At 41.9% G+C, this 24,962-nt stretch overlaps 1 protein-coding gene across 11 annotated transcripts; it reads right to left on the bottom strand.

The window, feature by feature from the left end:
- Window positions 1-1,102: 1,102 nt before the first annotated feature.
- si:ch211-247n2.1 (calcium-activated potassium channel subunit beta-2) lies at window positions 1,103-21,047 on the bottom strand. Of its 11 annotated transcripts, XM_007888967.2 has the most exons (6): window positions 20,973-21,047; window positions 20,748-20,849; window positions 6,995-7,120; window positions 3,771-3,941; window positions 2,683-2,878; window positions 1,103-1,881 (listed from the first exon to the last, which is right to left on the bottom strand). In XM_007888967.2, exons 1-6 carry the CDS (start codon window positions 20,987-20,989, stop codon window positions 1,585-1,587), a joined length of 909 nt encoding a protein of 302 aa, XP_007887158.1. In that variant the 5' UTR covers window positions 20,990-21,047; the 3' UTR covers window positions 1,103-1,584. The 11 variants fall into 11 exon arrangements, with proteins under 11 accessions (XP_007887158.1, XP_007887166.1, XP_007887185.1 ...); XM_007888975.2 differs by lacking the exon at window positions 20,973-21,047 and having other exon boundaries at window positions 6,995-7,085; window positions 20,748-20,830; XM_007888994.2 differs by lacking the exon at window positions 20,973-21,047 and having other exon boundaries at window positions 6,995-7,648; window positions 20,748-20,765.
- Between the last annotated feature and the right edge of the window lie 3,915 nt (window positions 21,048-24,962).

Below are 24,962 nucleotides of genomic sequence, written 5' to 3'. Positions count from 1 at the left end.
AAATCCCTGATTGCTGAAGGCTGGCTATTGTATATAATCGTGTGGTTTCCTTGACATCAAACGTAAAAGGTCAGCTGAGATGCTGAAGATGTCAGACTGACAAATAACAATTCAGTATGTTGTTTGGAAGGCAAGATTTGTGCAGAGCAACATTCATCACGTGCCCAGCTGACTGTATAACTAACCTGGCGAGACAAATGGTCAAGAACTTGTAACCCCTGACATTTGACACACAAGTTAACTTGATTGCCGAAGTGAAATGCAGTCTAATGGCTTTTTTTTCTTTAACAAAAAGCAAACATGAGCAATTCAATGAACTCAAATCAAACATCAAAAGGGAGAACTCAGCTTCCGAGGATAGCAGTAAGCTTTCAGCACTCCGCAAATAATATAGAATTACCCGTTTCAAATGACTATTTGACAAGGAAATTGGTAAATAGTGACACGCAGGAATTCGCTAATGTTGTGTCTTGGAAACATCGGATAATGTTTGTCTTGCACTGGGGTAGATGTTGCAATTATCCTCAGTTGCTGGAGCAGTAGATACCATTTCAAACAAATGTAAATTTGTTAACAATTAAGAATAATAAGCAAGTGGATATTCCCAAGTGCAGGGCTCGAGTGGTGGTTGTGCACTTGCTGCCTGATCACTAACAAAAAGCAGTCTGAATCATTGCCTATGAGTTTATTGAGGGAGAGAAAATATCAGGCAGTGGGTCATCTCTGGCTTTGATGGCCAACATTCTCGTGGCTAGGAGATTACGTGAAGAGGCCCAGAGAGCAGGACATTTGTCCATCCTTATAATACAAGGAGGCCAGAAAAGAGAAGGCAAATGAATGCAAAATGGCACTTTTATTTGATGCAAATTCTTAAGAGCTTCTACTGTTTTCAGTATTCAACAAACCCAGAGAAACACTGAGACACTAAACATGGCGGAGAAGCATTAGAAGAATGAATGAAATCCCCTTCCTCATGTAATACGCTCCGTGCTCTTCATTTTGAGGAAACGTTGAGTGCCCCTCCTTCCCCATCTTCAGGTTGTGCCTGAAGACCTTCCTCTTCCTCACCCCCTGGTTTGGTGTCACTTTCCACCACTGTCAAGCCCTGGGGCGCTACCCTGTGCTGTGTACAAGCAAGTTGTTGTTGTTTCTCCTCCAACCGCCCTCACCCAAAAATGAGCAGTGCCAGAGGACTGACATTCCTCATAGCTTTATGCTGAAGATCATTGTCTTCAATTCCAAAGTCTGAAGGCTAAGTCGTGTGTACAAAGTTACACAGAGGAGATGAGGATGAATACATAGCGTTATTAAGGTTGCTCGCCTTTGGTGACAACTGAATACTTTTTCTCAAATGATCATTAACACACACAAGCCATTATTGCTTGCTTATGTCTCTCTCTATAATTATATTATATTAAACAGATGCATTTAATGGATGAAACAGAGGCTCCAGTAAACCTTAGATGAATGCGTAACAGAGAGAGGCTATTTATTAGCTGTAATATTTTGACATAATATATGTCACTTCTTAAGGATCTCTGGTGAAGATTGGCTTCTTTCTCTCCTCATTCTTTGATTCTTTTCTCATTTGTTGTTTTTGGTGAATTGTTCATTAAGCAGCGAGAGATACTGTGTCAGCTTTACCATGACAACAATTAAAGTTCCTCCAACGAACAAGCACAACGGCCAGAACAAGGTGTGGAACACAGCGTTAGGTCCTTTGAGCCTGGTCAACAGAACATTCTTTTGTCTTCCGTCCGGGTCATAGTAACAAGGGAAAGGCAAGGAGGAGACCTGGAACTTGGTGAAGTTGTCTCGAATGGCGGTGATTAAGATTTCAGAATCTGAAGAATTCTTTTTGCACTTTGGCACGTAGAAACACTGAAAAAGAATAAAGAAGGTTATTATTCATTTCTCTAACTCAGTTAATGTCACAGAATTATGTGTCACAGTTAGGACACAAAAGAAAGCCATTTGACACAGCACGTCTGTGTTGGCACTGACTCCAATGCTGCTACTCTTTGCCCAGAACCTCTACAATTCCTCAAGTAATAATCTGAGTTTTGGTGCTTGCCTGATGTTTCTAGGATTTGTATTTAATAATCCATTAAATAAACCTGAAAATGAAATGGATCTCATCCGTGTGAAGTTTTGCTCTTTCGGCACATGTATTTTATCCAGAGAAGTTGAGCATTGATATGATGGAGAAGCTCCAAGACACTACGTGTGAAGGTCCCTGTATAAACAGTGCATCAGCCGGGCGCAGTGTTAGCACTCTCGCCTGAGTCAGGAGGTTGTGGGTTCAAGTCCCACATCAGGCCTTGGAAACAAATAGTCCTAGCTGTACATCCTGTGAAGCGCTTCGAGAAAATCTCAATGACATGATAAGGTGCTGTATAAAATGCAATGATTATTATTAAATGCATGTTGTTCTTTTTTCATCAAGGGCTTTGAGATGTTCCCTGACATAGAAATGTAAATCGTATTGTAAACGTTGGCATATTTGCTGAGATCAATAAAAAAAGTACACATTTACAAATATAGCTGCGCCTTTCAAACAGAAATATTGCTTAAAATAATCACTCCACAAGTATGAGCCTCCCATCTATCCCTCTCCTACACCCTATGTTGATTCGTATGTAACTGGCAGTCAGTGAGTAGGTAATCGAGGAATTCTCCTACCTCAATTTTCGAGAGGACGGTTTCTTCTGTGTGATGTAGCAGAACCCTCTGCCCTGAGGATAACAGATTAACGTACACCTGCAAACAGGGATAGTCTGATGTTTGGTGACAATCCTCCCCACAGCTGTACGTGCAGCTCCTGCGATCAGTGATATTGGCCTCCAGTACGACACATTGTGACTTCTCTTTCCAAGCGCTGAGTGAAAGAAAGGACAACTGTTTCCTGCGGCCTCGGCTTTTACTCCGTTAACTGAATGTCAGTAAAATGTACGTTTAATAACGGTCGCCATTAAAAATTCAACAGTCATTCTGGCGGCTGGACATTTTCCGGTGCAGGTTGTGTGACAGACATTGACTGTATAGTAGTATTTAGTTAAAGATTTATGCCATTAAATTGCAACTGATATTGAAACATTCCTGGTCTGTGGCCCTGAGTTAGCTGATCTCAGGCAGACAACAGCTGAGGGGCTATAATTGGCTTCAGCGCCCATGGCTCAGGCAGGGAGGGGTCAATTAAGTGGGGTTCCTGCTCCAGATTGAGATCCACAGACGCTCTCTTGCTGTGTGGCCGTTGAGTGGACAAGACTGAGCTCAGCTGTGATAGCCCAGAGGTCAAACAGGCTGTCAACGCTCACTGTCGATTCTCACAATGATCATTGGACACTAGTGACAGCTCCTGGAGGGCAATGTGGAACTGTATCCCAGTCAAAAGGTGGATGAGTCCGATGTCTTCAGTAGAGCAGGAGAGCAAGGGGGAGAAACCAGGGAGGAAAATATATCGAAGCATAAAAGAAAGCTGGCAAATCTGAATTTCCTGGCTTTTTTTTCGGGCTTTATTGCGTTAAATGAAAATTGTTTGTATCCCATGTCACTGGGACTCCCTGCACATTTGGGATTCAAAAGATAAAATGATGATGTAATAAATTTTAAAAAATCGTTTTACAAAAGTAAATGGCTGAGCCAAGGATTTTGTAAGAATTACTTTTTTTTTGACTTTCAAAGGCATAATAATTGAACTGAATCATATTCATGCTCTGAAACCTATAAGTATTTCTAACTGTTATATTCAGGACAGAAATCTGTCGTACCTCTCTTTGGGGGATTGGATCATTGTTATTCCCAGAAGGAAACACATCATCACAGAACACACCATCATTCCCAGACCCAGAAACATCGCCCTGTCCTCTCCTGCCTTCAGGGCCGTGTCTGTTTTCCGTTTGTCCAAAATGTCGTACGCTCTTAATTTTTTATAAAAGCTTCTGAAATGGAAACACATACATCAGTCCTGGGAGAATAATTGATCCCTTGAGGTCAACATTGGAATCATCACAGCTCTCGCTGTTTACTTAATCATTCTTGCACTTAATATAGAACCTTATCACACCGTTGAAACGTCTCAAAACATTTCAACGGACTTACCGGAAAGTGTAGTGACTGTATTTTGTAGGCGAATGTGACAGACAATTTTCACATAACAGCACAAACAGCTGTCAAGTGAATTATCAATTTTTTCTGGAGGATTGTTGGCCAGGACACCTGGAGAAATTCCCTTCTCTTTTCGAATAGTGGGATCTTTAGCATCAACCTGAACAGACAGACGGAACCTCAGAGTTGAGCCACATCTGAAAGGATGTCACCGCCAACAACGCAACACTGAAGTGACAGCTTAGACTGTGAGCTCAAAGTCCTAACGTGTGGCTTTTACATCCACAAGTTTCTGACTTGGAGGCTAGAGTCTTTCAAACACTTGTTTATTTTCAGATCATCTTCCCTGTTTCCATTGAATCACTATTTGAGGTCCCGTCTGCCTTGAACCTCAGGTTGCTCTCCTCCACCACAAAGCTATTGAAAAAAAACTAGATCTTTTCCTTCCGATGATTTGCCCTAAATTTTATCCTCCAAATTTTTCCCAAATAAACTGCCTGCTCGTCTCACTCTTGTTTTGAGGAAGTTAGTGTTTGCCTTCCCTAACAGTCACTTAAATTCCAATTAATTTTACTCAGTAAAGTGCATTGAGATGTTTCCTATTGCCTGAAAGTTGGTGTTGTTTCTCCTAGATATACAGGCACGTGACACAGAGAGATGTGTGCAGGTCTCACAATAACATAGATAAGCTATGGTTCCAGTCACACTCACAGCCACAAAGCTTCTGCCTCTACATCAGTAAGCTATCTACAAATAAAGCAAACATGCCAAGGTTATGAGGCTGCCAGACTAAATATATTCCTGTTGTTTCCCATACAGTATTGGGTAATCCTTCATATTTAACTGATGTTTTCATGCCCAGGGAATTAATTTGGGTTGGAATTTCTGAAGACATCATTACCTGATTGGTTACAGCTGCAAATAGTTCAACAGACTATAAATAGCAAAAAAATGTCAAGTTGGTATTAGAGAAGAAATCAACACGTGCAGAAACAGCCATCGATGGTGAACTCGATTCTGAGGTGTCCAGAAACCTACAATTGCAGTTAGAGGTTAGAGGGGAAAAGGAACTTTGCTGCATATCTGAGGAGGATCCAAATTGTAAATGTACTTTTTAAATGACAAAAAATCTGCATTTCAGTTTTAAGTAGTACATAGTTTACATATTATATTGCTCATTATCCAATTATTCTGCCAGACCAAAAAGTATCCACGATAACAATTTACATTTATTAAGTCAAAACCCAAAATACTGCAGATGCTGGAAATCTGAAAACAAAACCAGAAGTGGCTGGGAACACTCAGCAGGTCAGGCAGCATCTCTGGAGAGAGGAAAGTGAGTCAACAGCTGACGAAGGGTCTTGGACCTGAAAGTTTGACTCACTTTCCTTTCTCCATTGATGCTGCCTGATCTGCTGAGTGTTCCCAGCGACTTCTACATTTATTTAATACCTGTTACTTCGGGAGGATGTTTCGAAGTGCTTCCCAACTGATGGGATTGGGGGGGGAGCTGAGGTGACCAAGAGGACGCGGTGGGGGTGAATTTACAATGTACTTTGCCATTGTAAAACTTTAAAAAGTAAAACTTTACAATGGCATAACAGTCAACAGTATGTGGGATGTGATGGTGTAAGCTGTGAAACGGTCAGTAGGACCTTAATCCTGCTCACTGCTGTGAGAACAAGTCCAATTTATTGCATTGAATCTCCTTGAGTCTATCGGTTGAAATGACCTGGAATACTTTCCTTTCACTCCAAGCAAGAATAATAATAATGCTATAATAATTCTTACATTTGATATAACAACTTATCACATCTTCGAGAGGTCTCAAAGCACTCAAAGAATATAATGTAGATTGGATTGACTGTATATTTTGTGGGCAAAACGCATCAGCCAATTGCGCACAGCAGCGTCCCACAAACAGCCGTGGATTGAATGACCAAATTATTATTATTTTTTTGAAGGTATTATTATTACCCTGGGAATGCAATGGAGTCCCATTTTACCATCAAAAAGGATTGTGTGTGTTAAGCAGATCCTATATCAATATTTATACAGGAGGCATTGAGATACATTGTATTTTCAAGTCAGTGATATATTTACTGTATAGGCATCCATTTTTAGAATAATCATAGCACAAAATAATTGTTGTACAATTATAGAAAATGTTCTATTCCCATCACAACGCGTCTCTTTCAAACCCTCAGTTCCTCTGAGTCTACAAACTGCACAATCACACTACCTTACAATATATCCTGTCCAGTGCTTCGAGACGTCCTCCCGACGTGAAAGGCATTGTATCAAATATAAGGATTATTTATTTATTATTACTACATGCACCATTGACTGAGCCAGAGCACGCTGGTACTGAGGCCTGGATATTAGCATTGGATTCTTCATTAAATCAATTTGTTTATAATAATAATAATAATTCTTGTCTTTGAAATAGCACCTTATTGTTGAAATGTCTCAAAGTGCTTTAGAGTAATTACTGCTAAATGTAGTGACTGTGTATTTGGTATGTGAATGTATTTGTAATGGGAGAAATCAGCAATCGGGAGGGCCAATGTACCTTCTCACCACACAACGCATCATCCAATCCACTTTGTGTGCGGCAATGATCTGTTTAATAATATTGTAAAAAAAAGCATTGAAATTTCTCAGTCCTTACAATGGACTGACTTTCAATGGTCACCAGCCCAGTGAGCCTTGGCACCTGCCATGTTTGATCCAGCGCCTTATCACATCGATAATACGCCTCAATGCGCTTCACAGAATATACTGTAAATTGAATTGACTTAATTTTGTGGCCGCCAATTGCGCACAGCAGCGCACAGTAACCATTTGTGTTTACCGAAAGAGGAAAAGGCAGTAAAGTAGGTCTTACCTTCCTTGGTGCTCTGTGCTCTGTGAAGAGGCGCGTGGTGTGGCCCACAGAAACATCCTTAACCCCGAGCCACTCCTGGTACCTTGTCTTGCTGGGGAGAAGGAATGCACAGTGGGATGAAGGGCCCTATCAGAGGATAGATCTGTTAATGCCTCAGCGTGGCTGGACACCAGGCTATTTAAAAAAATAGTTTCATGCAATCTCCCTGTGGCTGTGGGACACAAGTCACCCAACTGCAATATAATCTAAAAATGAAGTTATTTTTATTTTCTCTTGCTATTTCCTCCTCTTGCCATTTTTTTGCTTTCAGGAGTTGTTTGTGTACTTTGCGAGCAATGTGGCTTCTTGTTGTGATGTTGCTGTAGGTGATATGTTTAGCTCCAGAGTGTGTGTGAGGACTTACCAACTAACTCATATAAATCTGGAGTTAAATTTGATTATAATTCAGGGCCTTGGCTGTGCAATAATTTTCCGATTGGCTCTGACTCTAGAAGCCATAGCAACGCATCGAGGTGCACAGGTGCTCGTATGCAACAGATGATTGCCGATGTGGAAAGTAAACTTTGCGGCTCACGTTCCCTGGTGTTGATTTAAATCTCTGGCTTTACCATGGGGACCGGCTGTGCGACTTCAGACGGGAAATCAATCGGTTTTCTGAAGAGTAAAAGATTCCTGTTAGCCGGCAGGAAGAGGGTTTGCCATCTGGAAACTCCAACCTGGAATAAATTCCTCGGTTCCTCGGTGACGCTACCCTGTGTGACGGCCGTTGTGTGAATGCAAGTTGTTGTTGTTTCTTAACAACGAGAGCTATTAACAGGCCACAAAAAGCAATAAATCACAGCAGAGCCTTGTTCTCTGCTCCTGGATCTGGCTTCATGAATCAAAACAGTGTCTGTGGGACCAAATACAATTGATTGTTTAAAAAGACTTACTGTCGGTAAGCTATAATATCATTGCTGCACCTGACAGATATCATTTTGTATTGGAGCCATGCAATCACACAAAGGGATCTAGGTACGAAATTTCTGAGTCTAAACTCTATTTATGTAACATGTGACAGAGTGCAGAACTTGGCAAATTGTTCAATTCAGCCTTAACTTTGAAGCGTTTTGTCTGTAGCTTCTTAAAAGAACCTTTCCTGCTCCTGTATAACCAGTGCTGACTCCCTCCCCTCCCAATTGATGATGGTGTGTGGAAGCTACGAGAGGACAGGACAGCACTTGGCAGGACTTTCTCACAATGACTGGATGGTCTGTGGACAGCAGTGTCAAAGCTCACACACGAGCCACTGGAGGGGAATCTCCGCTGTGGAACAGACTTCCCCCAGTTGAAGGAAAAATGATGGTGTGAGAAGAGGAAAACAATTGCCAAGGAGAACGATATCAAGTCAAAACTAAGAAGGAAAAGCAATGAGAGATGTTAAACCCCAGATGTTGTCCGTCAACCAATGTGACAGACTTTCAGTCAGTGTTTTGAGAGCTGTCTGCTCCTGGCTACGTGAGAATAGCTGTCAAATTCCTACCCCCAAAACAGCACTAACATAGGAACAATGTCCTTTCAAAGCCCTGCTGCTGATTATTTTATTATTACTGAAGAAGGACATGAAGAGTAACCAATGTATTTACCGATCTTGTACCAAACCCTCTCTATGTGTTGGTATTCTGTTTGTGAACATTCAGAGACTTGTTCATCACCACCATATCTGACCATCTAAAGGGACAAAATCCTTTCAGGATCTCAGATCTTATCTCCAGATTCACATTTAACATGGTTTATCTCATACGGTAAGATGATAAACAGCTTTGGTTAAAATGCCTACAATAATAATAATAATAATCCTTGCAGTTGATATAGCGCTCTTCACATCTTCTAGATGTCTCAAGACGCTTCACAGAATAGACTGTAAAGTGAATTGACTGCATTTTTGTGGGCGAAATGCAGGATCCAGTGAAATTCAGGGCAGATTTTAATGATAATAATCCTTGTATTTGATAGAGCACTTTTCGCATAGGAAGGGAGTATTATTAAAGCTTAGCATTGCTACAAATTGTAGAATCATTGACTGAGGATATGTACATTTGAATGCTTGGTGTTCAGTGTTTAACATATTGTATAAGTAGAATATTATTCTCTGGAAAACAAAGAGGACAAGTTTGTCTCCTTATATACCAGTAGTTTACCAAAAAATTAAATTCTTTGTACATAATCTGCTCAAATGCAATCAAATGTTACTGACCTGAAAAGGTCAATAACACAAGTGTGCATGTCAATTAATATCCTCAGCAACAGACAAGCATACAAACTGACCTCACTGGGATGGACAGTAGATAATGATAAATAAAAAGTAAAAAAAATACAAATTAATAAACAATTATTAAAATAATAATAATTATTGCATTTGTTACAGCGCCTTATCATGTTGCTGGTGCATCTCAAAGCGCTTCACAGAATATACCCTAAAGTGGATTGACTGTATATTTTGTGGGCATAATATGGTAGCCAATTGCGCACAGCAGCGTCCCACAAACACTAGATCTGAACACTGAGCAATCTGATCATGTTGGGTGAAGAAAGCCCTTTTGATCCATTGGATTCCATCCTTCCATAGTGTCCTCCCTCCTGAATTCCCATCGTAGTGTTGAGCTGTATTGGGTAAACAAGTCTATCATCCAGGCTTCAACCACCTTTCCTGGCAACCTGTTCCACTTGTTAATTACCCACTTTTATGAAGGCAGCTGACTAGCTTTGTGTGTGCACCTTACCTCACGTGTTCAGATGCCCATCAGTAAAGAGGAAATGCCAATCAAATAGAAAGTCTTTTAGAAAGCAGACAAGTTAGCTCATACAACTAATTATTCATCTTAAACAGGCCAAAGCATGGTTTGATTGTTGTTTTTTTAAAGAAAAGGTGCAAGGATTTATTTCTGCCAAGCTAGGTGTCTGCCACTCTACGTGTTGGACAACATACAGACAAAATAAATAACATGTCTTTCTAATTATCGACATGCACAAAATAAAAGCCTCTTCGCTAGGCAGCTCTCTGTCATTTCTAACATGACAAAACATCAATATTTAATGCTGTGTAACTGAACACAGCAGCTGTTGTGATATGGCAGCAGTGACTGAGTTAATGTGCCTGGGGCTGGCTGTGATATGTGTTGTGTTTGACATTCAGTGGGACAATGGGAGAAAGTTGAAATTCAAGTCACATTTAGCTGGGAAGTCAGTGCTGTGTACGGAACAAAAGATGCGCAGATTGGCAGGGAGAGATTACAAACAGCGAGGTTTGCTTGTATTAGTGCCTGCTTTGGTCAGCTGCAATGATGAATTGGCAACAACCCTACAATGTGACTTTCCCTCTCCCCTTGTAGGTGAAGCTAATAAGATCTTCACTGAGAACTGGGTCATTTTACATTCTGAGCATTGGTGTTCCACTATGTGTTTCCAACCAGTAGTTTTGTGATCCCATGTAACAGCCATCAGAACATTGTACTAATAAATAGTTATCAATTCCTAAGGGAGACTGGTTAGCAACTGACGATATTCAATGCTAACTCGTCTCCTTTAGGAATTGTCTCCGTTAAGAAAAAGGTCACCTTTTCCCTTTGAGCTCTGCTTGTATTGGCAGTTTGTTGTGAGGGACAAAATCAATTTACTTATATACGGAGCTTGGTTTTGTAATGAGCTTTGAAAGCTGTTGCAGGCACATTGAATTAACAACCGCTCGCTCTCATTCCCCATGGCTTATCGTGCAGACAAAAGCTTACTGCATCAAGTGTTGTATGCACCTCAGACAAATGGTCTTTCCAATGGACTTATTTTTATTCCAAAGAGTAGATGAATTAGAAACATAAATGCATTATTTATATATAATATATGTCTCGCATCCTTCTGTCTACTTACACACCACAATAAGTCAGGACAAGTCCCACGCTTGAGTTTATTAATTTATCTTCTAGTCTTCATGATCCTTAGTTTATATCTAACATACTGTTTAAAAACAGAACCTGACTGAACAGTATTGGAATAAAAGAATACAGTATAAACCAAGAGGATCAATAATATTATTTTATATCTATCCGATAGTACAAAAATATTCATCTTAATTTCCTAAACATAATTTTAAACATCCAATGCTGCTCTAGGGGTAAATCACGACATTGACTCCAGTTAAGTCTTCTTAATTATGATAAATCATTCGGACTTTTATAAAAAATTAACGCAATTACTTACGTCAGAGATCCCAGTTTTCTTTATAAAGTTCATCACGTATCAAGGCGAGAAAACCACTGAGATGGGGTTGAATGCTTTTTAAACCAATTTGCACATTTGTCGAATCATTATGAACAAAAGACAGCAAGTGTCCTCCAGTGACTTTATTATTATTATTACAATGGCATCAGTTGGCTGAAGGATGCTCACAGTCACAAGATATTTGTGTCCATCAGAAACTGTAACACACATGTCTCCCGGCGGAGGGGAGGTGGGGAGGGTAATCTTCTGACTTTAGCAGATCGGATGGGTTTGACTTCCTTCAATCTGGATTGATTTAGTTTCCAGGCATCATTTGTGCCAAACAGGCAACATTGATCTGATGTGGTGCAGCTGTAAGTTTGCTCATCCCTCCTACAACATTTAAATGACTATTTAGTCTGAGCGTGGGAACTAGCAAGGGCTGTGCTTTGTGTTTCCACGAAATTGTCTTGAGGAAGTCCTCATTATAATGAAAGATCTTTAAATGTATGTTATTGTTGTTGTTCCCTCTCGACGCTGGCGATCCCACCTGGCCTTAGCCCCAACAGCAGTTTTATCTTAAGATTTAAGATCGGGCAGAATTGTGGAATATTCTGAAGGTCAGTCTTAGTTTGGAAGTCAATATTCAAGTCTCTTCAAATACAAGAGTAGGGGTTATGCTTAATCTGTACAAAACACTGGTTAGGCCTCAGCTGGAGTACTGCGTCCAGTTCTGGGCACCTTACTTCAGGAAGGCCATTAAGGCACTGGAAAGGGTGCAGTGGAGATTCACGAGAATGATACCAGGAATTGGGGAACCTTAGCTATGAGGACAGGCTGCAGAAGATAGGACCTTTCCCATTAGAGCAGAGAAGGTTACGTGGGGACCTGATAGAGGTCTTCAAGATCATGAAAGGTTTCGACAGGCGAGATAGGGAAAAGCTGTTTCCGCTGGTAGGTGTGTCTGTGACCCGCGGTCACAGTCTGAAGATATCTACCAAAAGAAGCAGAGGGGAGGTTAGAAGAAATGTTTTCACTCAGCGAGTTGTTCAAATTTGGAATGATCCGCCCGAAAGGGCAGTGAAGTCCGATTCCATAACAGCTTTTAAGAGAGAACTGGACAGGTATCGGGGAAAGACGGGTTTGTGGGGTTATGGGGAGAAAGCTGGTGATTGGGGTCAGTGAAAGTGATGCTCTGTCAAAGAGCCGCACAGACTCGATGGGCCGAATGGCCTCCTTCTGTGCCGGAACATTCTATGATTCTATGATTCTGTGGTTCTTAACAATAACTTGACTTCCACTGAGTCTGAGTTGAAGAATTTTCCACTATTCTGCCTGAACTTCGATGTTAAGTCAAAATGGTTTTCCAGGGTGAGATGAAGGTGGAACTTCAGGCCTTTTGCTTTCTTAAAAATTAGCAGATACTCCTCATAAATAAGCACCACCTCCCCCTCCCCCTCCCCCCCACCCCTGTCATATGTAAACAAATTCTTCTGCTAACTCCCCCAGCACAGAGAATGAAAATTGATCCAAAAAGTGAAAAAAGTCCTCACATTAGCAACACGTTTCAAAGTTCAGGCTGTTATGAGGGCTAACAGGAATATGTTTTCTTGCTGTGAGGTATGTCAATGTTGGCGACAACAATAATAATAATCCTTGCATTTGATATCGCACCTTATACTTTCAAGACATCTCAAAGTATAAAGCTCTGGGTTGTGATCAACAACGGCCCACAAAGTTATTTTCGATGCAAATCGAATACAAATCTTTATCTCTCCAAAATCACCAGCTCTTTGCCTACTGTGCCATTGCTCTGATCATCAGAGACTGGTGTTACCACTACACGACTGAGCTAAGCTAAATTAGACAGTCTCGTTCCTTTCTCCTCCTCCTCCTCATTCCTTTCTCTATCAACCAATCCTGAAAAATGAGCTGTAAATTGATGTTAATCCATGGCCATGATCAGATTTTTATTTGATCATCTTCTCTGCAAATCTGTTGTTGTTTGTCATGGGTGTAAACAGGATCTGTCTGCGATAAATGTGACAGGATTGGGAGCGGAATGACAGCTCATCAGTCAGAACCCATCGATCCCGAGTTTGTGATGTACTGTGTTACAGCTGGTAGTTAGCATTTTCATCTAGTGTTACTCTTAATCAAGTCTGTAGCATTAAATGGCATTGAGCAGCTGCAAAGTCACCTGCTTCCAGTGGGAGTCTGCCTGGAGTTGTTTTTTGGTCAGCCGGGCGTCTGACACAAGTGGAAACCCATCACCGCGCTTAAGAGTCTTCAAACCAAACTGAGATTTCCATACATCCCACCTACACATCAAGAGAGATTGATGGAATGGAATGCACTCTCTCAGAAAGTATTAGCACAGGTTGGTGAGAGCCAAGGCTTGGGATCCAGAGTGTGTGTTGGAGTAACGGCTGGAGTCTAACCAGCTAAAACCGCATAGCTTGCCACCGATACCACTGTCTGTCAAGCTTTCTGGCTGCTTGTCCAGCTGGGACTGCCCTACCTGTTTGTCTTGTAGGGTTATCAGGAACTGAGTGGGAGGATTCCCTGACTGGAGTTAAGAATGGCATTGAAGGGATGTTGCGTTTGTACATAAATACAGACTGGGACTCTTTCTGTTGATTCCAACGGAGAATATCCATTGCTGAGAAGCATAGAGAGCAGCAGTAAGATCAGAGTGCATGTACTGTCAGGCAGAGTGCAAGAGTGCCCCACATTGAGGCTTAATTCTGTGTGAATAAACATAATATCTCCATCCTTGTTCACAGACTCCTGGTCTATATCAAAGCACAAAAAATACAACATAACCACATAAAATTCAAAGGACTAGTTGTAGTGGGAGTATAATTCAATGTTTCCAAAGCAACCACTGTAGGAGTCTGCGATTGTGACATTGTTTGATCTCAGCTTCCTCCGAGACGTTTAGTAAAGGATGCAGTAACTCTTGAAAGGTAATGAGAGCAAGACTGGAGCACCAGGTCACCATCAAGCCATCTGCCTTTATGGGCTACTCTTATTACAAGGATGCAGAATAATTCTACAAAAACGTTACCATTTCTTTCCGCTAGTTTCAGACGTTCACTCATTCATTCCGAGCTACACCGACTGGAAATTAATTTTGAAAATTATTTTGCGACAAAATTCAAAATTGCGGTAAAGCGAGAACTGTTAGACAATAATATCGGGGGGACACAGTGTATAGTTTGGGGGGGATACAGTGTATAGTTTGGGGGGGATACAGTGTATAGTTTGGGGGGGACACAGTGTATAGTTTGGGGGGGACACAGTGTATAGTTTGGGGGGGGGACAGTGTATAGTTTGGGGGGCAATACAGTGTATAGTTTGGGACATGACATGTAAAGCGCCTGATGGGATGGTTTGAGGCAAACTCTTCTTTCGGCGGCAAATTCTTATGTTCTTGTGTTCTTCTGAGTTAGAGTTCAGGGCGACTTGATGTTTAGTTCTGTTCCAAAGTTCCGATTCCCGCTATGTTGTTCCCCGAAGCTCAAGTAGAACTCACAGGAATTTTCTTTTAAAAAAAAAACAACAATCATGTCTGCTTCCTCTCTCTGGCTATCTGTCCAAATGCACGTCAACTGGAGAAAGTGTTTGAAATGATTGGAAATGATTGTTGCTAATGGGAATCAGAGCCAGAGCTCTGACAGTGTATAACTGCAGGGTCAGGATACACATTCCCATCATGGGGTGGGGTGGGGGGAGAACAGGATGTGTTTTCCTCATAGCACCGGGTGTGTAATATTCGTACTCCACGGCTACGTTTCAGAACTTTTAAACGTTAGAAACAGCCGTGGCTCAGAGACGTTTTGCGGGGTGAAGGGCGCGGTATATAATATAGATGCAGGTTCTTGTTGTTGGTTGATTGATAGCATTTGATAGAACCAGGGAAGAGTTCTATTTTCATATTTTTAACAGAATTACTCGAAGGTCGATTGAAACAGACGTTTCTCCTTTAAGATCGACCATTATTTATTTCTGCGTGTCTGGCAAATAAGAAAATGACCTTAAGAGAACATCTCAAAACATACCAGAGAGCCCCTCCCCTGCCTGCCCCTGCCCCTGCCCCAGCCCCTGCCCCTGCCCCTGCCCCTGCCCCTGCCCTGCCCCTGCCTGCCCCTGCCCCTGCCCCAGCCCCTGCCCCTGCCCTGCCCCTGCCTGCCCCTGCCCCTGCCCCAGCCCCTGCCCCTGCCCCTGCCCCTGCCCTGCCCCTGCCTGCCCCTGCCCCTGCCCCTGCCATCAGTCGCTGATCAATACCCGCAGCATTGAGAGATGGTGCCATTCCCTGAGGGGATATTTCAGGCATTGCTCAAACTTCTGTGTGGGGAAATTTGACATTTTTACAGCAGAGGGTGATGTCCAAGCCGGCTCAGTCCCTGTGATTATTTTACTATAAATAAGGCCTTTCTCCCAAACTCCTGTCGTCAGTGGCCAGATCTCCAGGTTACGTGTCTGAACAGCGTACGGCAACACGGCTGATAAATGAAAGCATTCCTTTCCCACTGTCTGATGTTTAGTCATTAACTTAGACTCATCACTCGCACGTGTCGCCAATCTAATCTAGAACATAACCTGCTGCCAACAGTGAACATGATTCATCCACTGCAGAATCAACACGGAGTTACCATAATTCCCACCTAAGCAGTGAAACATCTACTGAATGGTGCAGTGAACCATCACTACACTTTACAGTATATTCTGTGAAGCGCTTTGAGATGTCTTGACGACGTGACAACATGCAAATGCAAGGATGATTTTAATTATTATCCTTATAACTCTTTGTTTCCTGATTACTGGATGGTGAAAGTAGACTTCTACAGTCACAGTTTGAAAATTTTCTTTTCAAAAGCAAAAATGTGTGGCAAGATACACAGCACACTTCAGTTTCTGGGTCAAAGTCTCAGGTCTCCTTTGGTGGTAAGGATCCTAACTTTTAGTCTATTACCAAATTGATGAGATCCAAAGCCAACAAAACTGATGGTAATTTGGTGATAAAATGGATCTAAACTGGCGAGTGTTTCCCTCGGATGCTTGTTGCTGATGCTGCTCACCTTGACGTTAGTAGTGTTGCTGGTGTTTGAGATATCAACTGGGCTGAGAGTGTGGGCGAAAGAAAATCTGTACTCTGTCTGACCCTGTGAATAATCACTCTTTTTTTTTATGTCAACATAAAGTACCATCAGTTAAAGGTCCAGTGTTGTCCAGAACTATTTCTGCATAATATTCAGACACTATAAAAATTCAATTAGTTTTACAATACTGTAGTTTAATTCTTTTCCAAATTAAATTCAGTCTGGCACAGCTGGTAGCATTCTTGCCTTTGAGTCAGAAGGTTGGGGCTTTGAGCTTATAGACCAGTCTGATACAGCAGCCTGGGGAGACCTATATTGTCGTAGATCAAACATTTGGACGAGACATTAAACCAAGGCCCTGTCTGCCTGTTGAGATGGATGTTAAAGATCCCATGACTTTGCTTTGCACAAATTGGCTGCTGTATTCATTCTGTGAAGCACTTCGAGACATCTTGAAGACATGATAAGGCGCTATATCAAACGCAAGTATTATTATTATTTCTTTACATATACGTACTCACTACTGCAAATTGTATGAAGCGCTTTGAGATGTTTTGACATGATAAGGTGCTGTAATCCAAATGTAAGGATTACCATTAAATCCTATCGTTTTCTGACAACTAAGTGCGATGATAAATATACTCCTGCTGCTGCTGTCAGGTTGATTTGAAAAGCTTAAATTCTTGCCCTGCTTTGTATTTTAGCACAAAAGATCGGCAAGATAACAAGCGAATCTTTCTGAATAGTATAAGCACCGAAACCTGACTAATGTGAAGTAACAGACACAACTGTTTGCATAGATTGAAACCCTTTCCATTTGTTCATCGGTAAATCATCATCAAAGCTACGTTTCCACATCCTTGTGTAAACCAATAAGTAATACCAGCCACGGCTGCTGTTTGTTTCATACGTTGAATTTGTTTGAAACAAATAAAACATTTATTTAGCATCAGAACGACAGATTAATATTGTTGTTTCAGATATCATTTTATTCTTAAATAGATCATATTTCAGCGCAGTTAACACCGTGAAATGGCTTGCCTCCACAGATTGAACTGCTCTAATATCTTGTTATTTTTAGTACTGAACACAAACCGCAGGCCTCAAACAAAACCCTTTTCTCTTTAGATTCAAATCCTGGCTACAGTACATTTTTGGAGGCGAAGATGCTTCCTTATATTATCACAAGTCCCTAAGTTCCCTCAACCAGTTGTTAAACTTTATCAATCTTACCTGTTTATGCCTGTTTCTGATGCTGCACACAAGTGTCAAAGCCTTGCTAAGTCACTGCTTAAGTTCCCGGCTCAGAATGTGTGAAATACTTTGTGGGACAATTGGATTGATGGGTGCAGCAGATAGCCATCGATTACACTATCTGCAGCTTAAATGGGCAGATTTAATAGTAAAACCAGAGCTGGAACTTTCCTATTTGACATTTGAAAGGATCGCACGATGTGGGCAAGAGGCTTGTTTTTCATTCTGCAAACTTTTGAAAGTTTTGCTTTGTTAATATGGCAGGAAATGATAATCTTGGAAAATTGGTCCTTATCTAACTATTTTTAAAGTATTGGATGACCTGAAGTCTGCACATGAGCTCATTTTGATCAAAGGTGAGATTATACATTCCTTCAGAATGAACTTCCCTAAAACAGCTTCACCCGTGATTCCCTTTGATGGGAAGGATGTTTTACCTGAAGGAATTTGCTATTTATCGTTAGAAGAAGTGGGTGATAAGCTTTCCACAGTACAATACAAATTTATATTGATTTAGGCGCGTCACATTGGGACCTTAAGTTACTCGACAGTCCTGGCTTGACAACTGAGCTGGGGGTGAGAGCTAAGAGGGTGTGGGAAAGGGAGAGATGACCGAAAGCATTTTGTAGCACCTTGTTTTGTGTCAGATCAGATTGATCCCATTTTTTACTGAGCTCTATCCTGGTCTCTTTGCTGCGACGTCATCCATGGAATGTAACTGAGGAGGGTTGAATGATACAGATTTGATACTCTGAAGATGGCGCAGATTATACTGGATCCATGGGTGGGGGTGTGGTGGGGGAACCCTTTTGTGCGACAGTGCTGGGGGGTGTGGGGGTGGAGGCTTGTACATGGTGGTTTTCCTTGATCGCTTGAGGTGCAAAAATGCTACCACTGACAGAGCGAGGGATGGATTGATAAAGTGGTTCCCAGGCAGGTGTTAGGCACATATCCCTGATCTGCCGTAGGGTTGGTTTGGTTTGAGACGTCTCAATGACGTGATAAGGCGCTGTATCAAATTCAAGGATTATTATGATGATCATTTTCACTGTGCCCTCTTGTTTATTTGCCCAATATTTAGGATTTATTACATAATACAGTTAATCGCAGGATACAATGATACAATGCTGCACTGGATTAAGATGCGAAGGCAGAGCTTCTCTGAGCTAACGCTGTTTTGACAGGTGCTGTCATTGAAATCCATGAGGGGGATTTAATGTACCATTTTGCTCCCTTTCCTCAGACCTTCACTGCAATCAGGTTGGAGACACCCAGGTCTAGATTTAGTCTGTTTATGTAGCATTTCAGAGCAAAACAATATATAGTCTTCATTTTGAAGGCAGTTTGCTAGAAGTTTCTTTTAAGGCCTACAGAAAACCAATATCAATGTTGAGCCCGGATTCAACAAATTTGCCAAATTCTTGCCTGCGGTTCCCAATGCAGAATGAAGATTGATATTCCAGGTTAACATTGGAAATTAGCCATTTACCTTCACATAAAAACAAGCTAGCTCCGAGGTGTGAAGCCATGTTCAGTGCCACACCTTCTTTAACATAATGTGGTCACTCAATCCACGACTGTTTATGGGAAGTTGCTGTGCGCAATTGGCTGCCAAGTTTCGCCCACAAAGTATACAGTCAGCTCACTATGTGGTGTGTTCTACGAAACTCTTTGAGATGTCTTGAAGACGTGATAAGGCGCTCTATCAAATGCACAGATTATTATTATATAAAAGAGATGGAAAACACTTTTGCACACGATGCTAATTTTACGATTAAAAAAAATCACCTCCAATTCGGTTAAAAAAAACAAAATTAACGCAAAATCCATCAATATATTTGCCTTAAAAATTAGACTTTTAAAATATTACTCTCCTCATCACAGTTAACGGCAGAGGTAGTTTGGCATAAACCAGCATGAGTTTCTCAATAGTGTTCCTCCTATCTGATTTACATGAAATCATGTTGCAGCCGCAATCATTTGCTTGTCGAGTTGTTTGTTGGCTATTTTTTAACACCAAGTTCATTGAATTAAATGGTAAATGAATGTGGTGGGAGGTGATTTATTTGCTATTGAGTCAACAAGATCAAGCAGGTAGTCGATGATTAATTGACCAAACGTACCCATTCAGAACTCACAGGTGCTGTCAGCAGAGGTAATACGGTAACTCTTGTTGGCCTCCCCAACTCCTCCCTCCACAAGCTGCAGATCATCCAGAACTCTGCAGCCCGTGTCCTCTCCCGCACCGGGCTCCGTGACCCTATCACCCCCATCCTCGCCCGACTCCACTGGCTTCCCATCACACAGATACTGGTCCTCACCTTCAAAGCCCTCCATAGTCTTGCTCCCCCCTACCTCTCCGACCTCCTAACTCCCTATCATCCTGCTCACTCCCTCCGCTCAGTGGGTGCCGGCCTGCTTCACGTCCCCCTTCTGCCACTCTGCCCCCACCCTCTGGAACTCCATCCCGCAGTCCCTCCGTCTCGCCCCCTCCCTTGCCACCTTCAAGACTCACCTCAAGACCCTCCTCTTCGACCGTGCTTTTGATCTTCCTCCTACCCCCCCTGCCCTCCCCCTCCCCCACCCCGACCCCCAGCTCGGGTCTGTAACTCGGTCTGTTCTGCACCTTGGGACATCCTCCCAACGTTTTACACATGTAATTTTGTTGTTGTTGTTGTAACAGCCAACTCTCTCCAAGTGGGTGAAACTCCTTTTAGCACCAACAACAGATTAGAATAGTACAGACAGGGGCAGAGCCCACTAGAAACAGGGAGAGAGAAATGGTGAGTTAAACTGAAAGCGCATTCAAATAGTTATTTTCCCCCCACACAATAAGGCTGTCATTTGGTGGCACGTACAAAAGGGTTCCCTATCCCTGAAATTAAATGCGATTTGATTTTGTTTTACGTGACTTTCCTGAAGCCAAAACCTTCTCATCTCTTGAGGTTTTGTCCGTGGGTTTCCTCATTTCCTCGGACAGTATAATCAGCGACAAGCACAAGTGAGCGGGACTTCCTGTCAGTTTCAGACCGTTGGGAATTGGCTGTAAATCATTCGCAACTTTAGCAGCTTGGGATCAGTTAGCCACAAACAGTTTAGAAACCCACAAAATGTACCTCGGAGGAAGGTCACAGCAGGAATGAAAAAGGATTGGGACTTACCCCAGCTTCGGCAAGGAATCATTCAAAGACAAAAGCACTTCATTCCTTGGCATTGTGTCATTGGTCTTTGGTTTAGGTTTTGCAGCTTCAGATGTCACGAGACTGGAGGAAGGAAAGGGTTGAGCAATCAGGGCAACATTCCAAGATGGAACAAAAGCAGGATGTTCTCTTAGTGTAACTGCTAACAACCAGTTTGTGGTATAGTAATAGTCTAATGACTCTCACCGTGTGTTCTCTTCCATTATGATCTGACTCGCCTCTCCTGCCCTGAAGAAACTACGTTAAGATATTCATTGAAAGATATAAGGCACTTGGTTTCACGAGCAATTCTAGTGTAATGTGGTTGGTGGGCTTCAATATAATGATGCAACCCTTGGCCTCTCCTCACAATCAGACACAGTGATGAAAGTCCAGAGCATCAAATCACATCTGCCAGGCTTTTCAGCTTCAGTGCAAACCAAGGCTAAGTCTTTCTTTCAATCCAACTTTAACCTGGTTACAGTTAAACAACAAATCTGCATCTGCAGTTTTGCATAGTACTGGTCTTTTAAGAGCACTGTTGATTTATTTTTATGATCAGCCATATGTCTGACACATGCGGAAACTCATCACCGTTGCTTAAGAGTATCCAAACCAAGCTGAGATTTCCAGGCATCCCACCCACACATGGAAATCCCAGAGATAGATTGTTGGAATGGAATGTGCTCTCTCTCTCTCTCGCACTCCCTGGAGGGACGCCTCCCGTTTACCTAATTCTGGAAAATAATAGGCTCAGGTTGGTAAGAGCTAAGGCTTGGGGTAGGGAGCCCAGAGTGTGTGTTGGGGTAACTGCTGGAGTCTAACCAGCTAAAACCACACATAGCTTGCCATTGATATCGCTGTCTGGCCAAGCTTTCCCCCTGCTTGTCCAGCTAGGACCACGCTCCCCGTTAGCTGAGGTTTTGGCTGCGGGGTTAACAGGAGTGAGAAGAGTCTGTGCCCCCAATGACCAGTCTGCCCTTCGAAGTCCTGCTGAGGCTGGCTGTGGCAGTGCCCTGGAGGCTGCGGACCCGCCTGGCTCAGGAACTGGAGTCGTATAATCCAGGCTGACTCTCCAAGGCAGTGCTGGGAGTGTGCTTCACCGGGGAGGATGCTGTGCTTTGGATGAGACGGGAAATCGAGTGTAGTGTCTGCCTGTTCAGATGGATGTTAAAGATGCCGTGGTATAACCAAGTCTGGTTTTGGGTGTAACCCGCACGAGGGTTGACTTCCTGACGTGCACAGATATTGTTCTCACCACCCGGCCGTCAAACTTTAATGGGAATATCTGGCGTTTGAGACGTGGCAATCCCCTGATATTGCAAGAAGGGAATTTCTTTCTGAAGAAAATCACTTGTGATTCAGGCTTTATGATACATTAGCACATCACTGAGCTCTGAACACAGACAATCACTGACATCAATCAGGCTGTGAGTTTCCTATTTCCATTTAATATTTTATGTGCTGCGGCTAGATTTCTATTGGGGCGTGAAGGAATTGAAGAGAAAATACCTTTTTTTGGGGGGGTGGGAGGCTGGGAAGGTGGGGGTGTGCAGGGAGGAGGGGGGAATAATCGCCTCAGTCACTTTTTTCAGCCAGATGTATTTCTTTTGAAATTTGACAGGGTGTTTGTCAAGTGTTGGACCGAGAGGATAAATCACACGAGTGCCCTGTGTGTGTGTGTGTGTGTATATATAAAAAAAATTGAGCAGAATTGTAAAGCTTCCTGCGTATCAATCATTTCATGTTGGACGAGGAGTCAGGGCTGTTCCTGCGACAGATTTTATAATCCAGTGTCACTGTGGCTCCTGTACACATGCTGTTTGTTTAGAGCCCAGTACACCAGCGCTCACTCCTGCATCTCTTTCAGAGGCTAATTACCAATCGTTTCAATCTGCTATTGGAGCCTGGGGCGCGTTGGGGTAATATATAAGGTACAATGATGTGCAGACACCCTGTTGTGCAAACCTTCATCAAACCTTGGCTCCTGATGTAAACATCAGGAATTTATTTACTTCAATTAAACGCGCAAAGTTGATGATTTTAGAGGATGAGAATGAGGGTTTAATGCATTATAATTGGGATGTAATGTGCAGTAAAATGATAACTATAACGATAACTGGGTAACTTCCGTGTTAACCCTTTAAGCAGCACTAGCAGCAGTTAAGTGTTTCTAAAAGAGTTTTGCTCATTTTAAAACAACTAAAAATAGTCTGGGCATAATTTAGAAATCGCAGCGCAACGTTTAATATCAAGAGAAGGGCTCAGTATCAGTCACAAGCGTAAAATCAACAAGATCCACAAGTGACCATTACAGAAACAATTTGCCAGGCTGTACAGTACAATAGAACACAGAGGAAATGTTGTAGCATAAATTTAATAATAATGCTTGCATTTGATATATTGCCTTATCACGGCATTGAAAATATACTGTAAATTGAATTCACTGTATACTTTGTGGGTGAAGATATGTACATCTTTTGGCCTATTTTTTATTATTATGCCCAGATGAAATACCACACGGTAATTGTGTTCATTTGTTATATACTCCTCACTGTAGCTGAGTTGTAAGATGATGGTTACAAATGTAGGAAACTTTGTGTGAGTGTTTTTCATCATAAAGTTCTATCTCCAGTGACTGGGCTGTTTGGACTTTGCAATGAACCTAACATTTCATCTGAAAGCATGTCAGGTGATTTGCGACAAGAAAACAGATGTTGAAAATAGGAAATTGATGAAACTAAAGGCAAGAAGTGACATTGCCAGATACTTCTCAGGGAAATAAATAGGCTTCATGTTACTTTTACTTAATCATTTGACAGCTGGATAATACACCACAGGGAATTGCACACTGTTTTGTTTTAAATTTTTGGTTGATTCTGAAACTCACACTAATATTATAGCAATAAAAATCAATTGATGTATCACATGTAACTTTATTGCTGTAAGGTATTATTAATCATCAGATGCAAAAGTAAGCACTTAAAACATGCTTATTTAAATAAACGTTTTAAACTTTATTTCTGCTCAATCTATCTTTCCTCCTCTCCTCTTCCCCCGTCCAATTTCACTTCAATTCTAACTTTACTTTTCTCTCTAATCTATCTTATCTAACCTTTTCAAAACCGTTTTTAAAAGCCTTAGCATGAAAGATTAACCATCTGTGCTGTCCTGTTCCTCTATATCTGTTGATGAGTATCCCTTCCTGTCTTGATGTCTAAAAACACATCAAAAAATTTGCTTCACCACAAGTTTACTGCCTCTGCAGTCTGGTCAGCCCCCTCCACCTCGCCCACATAAACTATCCTTGCATTTCATATAACATCTTTCACATGAGGAGTTTGTGTCAAAGTGCCTCACAGGATTTACAATAGAGATTTAATCTGCATTAAACAGGAATAATAATAGTAATTCTTGCATTTGATATAGTGCCTTATCATATTTTTGAGACGTTTCAAAGAGGTTCACAGAATATATTGTAAAGTGAATTGACTGTGTATTTTGTGGGCAAAACGCAGTGGCCAATTGTGCACAGCGGCGTCCCCACAAACAGCTGTGGATTGAGTGACCAATTTTTAAAAAACAATTATTACCCCCGGAAAGCGATCCGCCAATCGACTAACAACCAGGTTCCTACTCGTGGAGTCCTGTAGCTCAGTGGTTAGAGCACTCGCTTTGCAAGTGAGAGACCTGAGTTCAATTCCAGGCAGAGGGCCAAACCTCGGGCAAGTTTCCTTACTCCACACAGAGCCTAATAATAATCCCTCCAAAAAACCCCAAAAATAATAAATTGGTCATTTTCAACCCACGACTGTTTGTGGGACATTGCTGTGCGCAATTGGCTGCCGCGTTCGCCCACAAATATACAGTCAATTCACTTTACAGTGTGTTCTGTGAAGCGCTTTGGGACGTCGAGAAGACGTGAAAAGCGCTATATCAAATGCAAGGATTATTATTATTATTATTATTACTTACTGTTGGTAAACAGAGATGTGTGCAGTGGAGTAAAGAAACTTGCACAACGTTTCGCTCTGCCCGGGAATCAAACCCAGGTTCTCTCACTTGCTCTAACCACTGAGCTACAGGACTCCATTAAATGGGTTTTCCAGGGTTAACAAACTTTCATGTACATATGAGAATGGGTTCTTTGTGAGGAGAACAGCGGGTGGATAATTAGCAGGCGTGTGGTGTAACTGA

The sequence above is a fragment of the Callorhinchus milii genome, unplaced genomic scaffold, assembly GCF_018977255.1.
Source record: "Callorhinchus milii isolate IMCB2004 unplaced genomic scaffold, IMCB_Cmil_1.0 Scaffold11, whole genome shotgun sequence".
Classification (NCBI taxonomy): Eukaryota; Metazoa; Chordata; class Chondrichthyes; order Chimaeriformes; family Callorhinchidae; genus Callorhinchus; species Callorhinchus milii.
The sequence above is the reverse complement of the archived record's forward strand: the minus strand, read 5'-3'. Positions and strand labels throughout refer to the sequence as shown.